Here is a 6,557-nt window from a genome sequence, read left to right as displayed (position 1 = left end):
ATGTAAAGAAATGAGACCGAGCCAATTGAGGACAAAAACAACTGGGGCACGCCGGAACGAATCAGTGCATCTCGGATGCAACCGATTCAAATCGGGGCACGGTATATGACAGTCAAATTAACGAAATATATGTCATGGCAGAGGCATAAGTCGGTCGTGCCACTACTGTGACTGACGACGAACCAGACTCTGGAGCATGCACTGAAATGAGGCCAAAAGCACTGGGGCACACGTAACAAATCGGTGCATCACGGATGCAACTGGATTCGAATCGGAGCACGGTACGTGGCTGTGAAATTATTTTGCTTGCCATGACAGAGGCACAAATCGATCATGCCGCTGTTGCGACTGACCATTAATCGTGCATGCTCTGGAGCATGTACCGAAATGTGGCTGAAATTCCTGGGGCACGCCGAGACAAATTAGTGCATGACGCAACTGGATTCGTATCGGAGCATGATACGTGACAGTGAAATGATTTCCCATGACAGAGACATGAATCGGAGAACCGAAACCTGCGACCAACAATGAATCCTGACTCTGGAGCATGTACTGAAATGAGGCCGTAAACAACTGGGGCACACCAGAATCGGTGCATGACGGATGCGACTGGATTTGAATCGGAGCACGGTAAGTGACAGTAAAATGAGTGAAAAAGTTTGCTATGACAGAGGCACGAATCGGTCGAGCCACGACTGAGACTGACAACGAACGGGACTCTGGAGCATGTACTGAAATGAGGCCGAAAAATACCTGGGGCACGCCAGAAAGAATTGGTGCATCGTAGATGCGACTGGATTCATATCAGAACGTGATATGTGACAGTGAAATGATTTTCCATGACAGAGGCACAAATCGGTGTGCCGCAACCTGCGACTGACAACGAACGAGACTCTGGAGAATGTACTGAAATGAGGCCGAAAAATACCTGGGGCATGCCGGAACGAATTGGTGCACCGTAGATGCGACTGGATTTGTATCCGAACGTGATACGTGACAGTGAAATGATTTACCATGACAGAGGCATGGATCGGTGATTCAACAAATGGGACTCTGGAGCATGTACTGAAATGAGGCCGAAAAAACAACTTGGGCACACCGGGACTAATCTGTGCATTGTGAATGCGTCTGGATTCAAATCGGAGCACGGTAGGTGAGAGTGAAATGATTTGAAATGATCTGAAATGGTCTGAAATGGTTGAAATGTTTCGGCCTTGATATGGCACTAACCGTTGTCCATTAAATCCACGAGTAACATTGATTAGTCTGTGGAGCATAAAACAGTGAGACACGCCTAAACAAAGCTGTGTCTTCACATTGGTGTGAGGTACACAAAAACGAAGAAATGTTTGGTATGATAATGCTATGAGTAATAGACAGACGTTGCGGCTGTGTGTAGGGTTTTACGAATGATTCGTAAGTTTGATATCGAGGTTTAGTGACGAGACATTTAACAATGTGTGAAATGACAAGTCAACCGAAAAACCCTACCTGCGACAGCCGAACCAGACGCGTTGTACGTGAATTGCGAACAGAAACGAGAACCTCAAAAAACTACGAAAGCGGTAACTCACGGACGCTAGTGAGTTTAGAAGAGTCGGCCTAGTGACGTCGTACCGCGCACAGGAAACCGACAAAGACCACAGGCGAGCGGGCTGGTTAAATATCCCCCAGGCTCCTCCCATAAATTCAGGCCACCATACTGGCCTTCCTAAATATACTGTAAGTTTAACAATTCGCAACATTTTGAAAGAATCACATAAACTAATTAAAAAAGTAATGCTCATTATACCTTCCTTTCTGTCTGCTTTTTCATTTTTCCTAAACATTAGACATGTGCATTCGTTTTCGTCCGAATGCATTTTTGTCCGAATTTCAGGTATTTTCGTTTTAACAGACGATAACGAAAGTGCAGAATCGGTTTTTCGGATTCTGCACTTTTGTTATCGTTTGTCAAAACTAAAACTAAAATACTATAATGTCTAACAAACATATATTTAAAAGACATGCTTGTTTTACATTCTTATTTATTTGAATATTTCCCTAGACATATGTATAGCTCACAGTATAGTGTTGCATTACTTTTTATTGTTTCTAATAAGTATAATTTCAACAAATTTGACAGTCCTTTTAATTTCCTCTTAGATGTTACTTCTACTCCATCTCCCTCCACCTTTTCAACATCTTCAAGTGCAAGTACATCCATGGAACTCCCCTTTTCATCCTCTACCATAACATCCACATCCCCTTCTAACTTTTCAACCATGATCTCGACAAGAACATCTACTCAGTCTTCTTCTTTCCCTACAATGTCTACCACAGTATCCAGCTTACCTTACTCTTCCACAGGTAAATGAATTTCTGTTATGCTTATTTATTCAGCAATGCATTTCCAAGAACAAAATTAACTATTCACAGCATTTTGAAAGAATCACACACCTTCCTTTCTTTCTGCTTTCTCATTTTTCCGAAACATACTGCATGTACTGTTCATAGTACTTTGTTGTATTGTTTTTTTTTTATTGTACCTAGTAAATATAATGAATTTCAATTATGCTTATTTATTCAACAATGCATTTCAGAGAACAAATTTAACCATTCGCAACATTTTGAAAGAGTCACATAAACAAATTTAAAAAGTCATGCTCATTGTAGCTTCCTTTCTGTCTCTTTTTTCATTTTTCCTAAACATACTGTATGTACTGTTCATAGTACTTTGTTGTATTTTTTTTTTTTATTGTACCTAGTAAATATAATCATAAAAAATTTAAAATATTTTTTATTTTCCCTTTAGATTTAACTTCAACTGCAACTCCCACCACCTTTTCAACATCTTCTTCAAATACAAGTATTTCAACAGAACCATACTCAATAACCTCTGCTTCAACTGCAATGTCCTCTGCAACCCCTATTCAAATGACCCCATCTGCTCCATTATCTACAACCATGACCACAGTGCCTTCATCTGACATCACCAAAATGCCACTCACTCTATCCTTTACCCCCATTACTCCATTTTCTCTTTCTTCTACAACAATAGCTCTGCCATCTTCCTCTTCTACCATCACATTTTCACCCTCTCTTACCACTACAACCATTACTTCCCCAATAACATCTACCCATTCCATCCCAATGTCAATGACTTCTACTACAGGATCCAGCCCACATTTCTCTTCCGCAGGTAAATGGATTTCAATCATTTTGATGTATCTAACAGTTTAGTGGGAAATGCAAGTGTAGTAGTCTCCAACATTTCAACAGATATTTATAAACATATATTTAAAAAACATGCTTCTTTTACATTCTTATTTATTTGAATATTTCCCTAGACATATGTATAGCTCAAAGTATAGTGTTGTATTACTTTTTATTGTTTCTAATAAGTATAATTTCCACAAATTTGACAGTCCTTTTAATTTCCTCTTAGATGTTACTTCTACTCCATCTCCCACCACCTTTTCAACATCCTTAAGTGCAAGTACATCCATAGAACTTCCATCTTCATCTTCTACCATTACTTCCACATCCCCTTTTAACTTTTCCAACATGAGCTCGACAATAACATCAATTCAGTCTTCTTCTGTCCCTACAATATCTACTACAGTATCCAGCTTACCTTACTCTTCCACAGGTAAGTGAATTTCAGTTATGCTTATTTATTCAACAATGCATTCCAGAGAACAAATTTAACTATTCACAACATTTTGAAAGAATCACATAAACTAATTTAAAAAATCATGATAATTGTACCTTCCTTTCTTTCTGCTTTTCCTTTTTTCCTAAGCATACTGCATGTACTGTTCATAGTACTTTGTTGTATTGTTTTTTTTTTAATGGACCTAGTAAATATAATCATAAAAATTTTAAATTATTTTTTATTTTCCATTTAGATTTATCTTCAACTGCAACTCCCACCACCTTTTCAACATCTTCTTCAAATACAAGTATTTCAACAGAACCATACTCAATAACCTCTGCTTCAACTGCAATGTCCTCTGCAACCCCTATTCAAATGACCCCATCTGCTCCATTATCTACAACCATGACCACAGTGCCTTCATCCGACATCACCAAAATGCCACTCACTCTATCCTTTACCCCCATTACTCCATTTTCTCTTTCTTCTACAACAATAGCTCTGCCATTTTCCTTTTCTACCATCACATATTCACCCTCTCTTACCACTACAACCATTACTTCCCCAATAATATCTACCCATTCCACCCCAATTTCAATGACTTCTACTACAGGATCCAGCCCACATTTCTCTTCCGCAGGTAAATGGATTTCAATCATCTCAAAGTATAGTGTTGTATTACTTTTTATTGTTCTGATAAGTATAATTTCCACAAATTTGACAGTCCTTTTAATTTCCTCCTAGATGTTACTCTTACTCCATCTCCCACCAGCTCTTCAACATCTTCAAGTGCAAGTACATCCACAGAACTTCCATCTTCATCTTCTACCATTACTTCCACATCCCATTTTAACTTTTCCACCATGATCTCGACAATAACATCAACTCAGTCTTCTTCTGTCCCTACAATGTCTATTACAGTATCCAGCTTACCTTACTCTTCCACAGGTAAATTAATTTCAGTTATGCTTATTTATTCAACAATGCATTCCAGAGAACAAATGTAACTATTCACAACATTTTGAAAGAATCACATGAACTAATTTAAAAATGTATGCTCATTGTAATTTACTTTCTTTCTTCTTTTTAAATTTTTCCTAAACGTACTGCATGTACTGTTCATAGTACTTTGTTGTATTGTTTTTTTTATTGTACCTAGTAAATATAATCATAAAAAAATTTAAATATTTTTTATTTTCCTTTTAGATTTATCTTCAACTGCAACTCCCACCACCTTTTCAACATCTTCTTCAAATACAAGTATTTCAACAGAACCATACTCAATAACCTCTGCTTCAACTGCAATGTCCTCTGCAACCCCTATTGAAATGACCCCCTCTGCTCCATTATCTACAACCATGACCATAGTACCCTCATCCGACATTACCAAAATGCCACTTACTCTATCCTTTACCCCAATTACTCCATTTTCTCTTTCTTCTACAACAATAGCTCTGCCATCTTCCTCTTCTACCATCACATTTTCACCCTCTCTTACCACTACAACCATTACTTCCCCAATAACATCTACCCATTCCATCCCAATGTCAATGACTTCTACTACAGGATCCAGCCCACATTTCTCTTCCGCAGGTAAATGGATTTCAATCATTTTGATGTATCTAACAGTTTAGTGGGAAATGCAAGTGTAGTAGTCTCCAACATTTCAACAGATATTTATAAACATATATTTAAAAAACATGCTTCTTTTACATTCTTATTTATTTGAATATTTCCCTAGACATATGTATAGCTCAAAGTATAGTGTTGTATTACTTTTTATTGTTTCTAATAAGTATAATTTCCACAAATTTGACAGTCCTTTTAATTTCCTCTTAGATGTTACTTCTACTCCATCTCCCACCACCTTTTCAACATCCTTAAGTGCAAGTACATCCATAGAACTTCCATCTTCATCTTCTACCATTACTTCCACATCCCCTTTTAACTTTTCCAACATGAGCTCGACAATAACATCAATTCAGTTTTCTTCTGTCCCTACAATATCTACTACAGTATCCAGCTTACCTTACTCTTCCACAGGTAAGTGAATTTCAGTTATGCTTATTTATTCAACAATGCATTCCAGAGAACAAATTTAACTATTCACAACATTTTGAAAGAATCACATAAACTAATTAAAAAATTCATGCTCATTGTAATTTACTTTCTTTCTGCATTTTAATTTTTCCTAAACGTACTGCATGTACTATTCATAGTACTTTGTTGTATTGTTTTTTTTTTTTATTGTACCTAGTAAATATAATCATAAAAATTTTAAATTATTTTTTATTTTCCATTTAGATTTATCTTCAACTGCAACTCCCACCACCTTTTCAACATCTTCTTCAAATACAAGTATTTCAACAGAACCATACTCAATAACCTCTGCTTCAACTGCAATGTCCTCTGCAACCCCTATTCAAATGACCCCATCTGCTCCATTATCTACAACCATGACCACAGTGCCTTCATCCGACATCACCAAAATGCCACTCACTCTATCCTTTACCCCCATTACTCCATTTTCTCTTTCTTCTACAACAATAGCTCTGCCATTTTCCTTTTCTACCATCACATATTCACCCTCTCTTACCACTACAACCATTACTTCCCCAATAATATCTACCCATTCCACCCCAATTTCAATGACTTCTACTACAGGATCCAGCCCACATTTCTCTTCCGCAGGTAAATGGATTTCAATCATCTCAAAGTATAGTGTTGTATTACTTTTTATTGTTCTGATAAGTATAATTTCCACAAATTTGACAGTCCTTTTAATTTCCTCCTAGATGTTACTCTTACTCCATCTCCCACCAGCTCTTCAACATCTTCAAGTGCAAGTACATCCACAGAACTTCCATCTTCATCTTCTACCATTACTTCCACATCCCATTTTAACTTTTCCACCATGATC

At 37.3% G+C, this 6,557-nt stretch overlaps 1 protein-coding gene across 1 annotated transcript in view; it reads left to right on the top strand.

Annotated features, from left to right (window-relative positions):
- Positions 1–596: 596 nt before the first annotated feature.
- LOC143986723 (uncharacterized) overlaps positions 597–6,557 on the top strand; it is a 30,094-nt gene continuing 24,133 nt past the window's right edge. The window contains exons 1-9 of the mRNA XM_077485129.1: positions 597–630; positions 2,146–2,349; positions 2,795–3,181; positions 3,428–3,631; positions 3,891–4,277; positions 4,382–4,585; positions 4,844–5,230; positions 5,477–5,680; positions 5,942–6,328. Of these exons, the coding sequence (XP_077341255.1) occupies positions 597–630; positions 2,146–2,349; positions 2,795–3,181; positions 3,428–3,631; positions 3,891–4,277; positions 4,382–4,585; positions 4,844–5,230; positions 5,477–5,680; positions 5,942–6,328 (2,398 nt within the window). The remainder of the gene's footprint in view (positions 631–2,145; positions 2,350–2,794; positions 3,182–3,427; positions 3,632–3,890; positions 4,278–4,381; positions 4,586–4,843; positions 5,231–5,476; positions 5,681–5,941; positions 6,329–6,557) is intronic.

This window comes from Lithobates pipiens, unplaced genomic scaffold (genome assembly GCF_037356315.1).
Source record: "Lithobates pipiens isolate NorthernLeopardFrog02 unplaced genomic scaffold, aLitPip1_a1.2 Scaffold_18, whole genome shotgun sequence".
NCBI classification, from domain to species: Eukaryota; Metazoa; Chordata; class Amphibia; order Anura; family Ranidae; genus Lithobates; species Lithobates pipiens.
The sequence above is the reverse complement of the archived record's forward strand: the minus strand, read 5'-3'. Positions and strand labels throughout refer to the sequence as shown.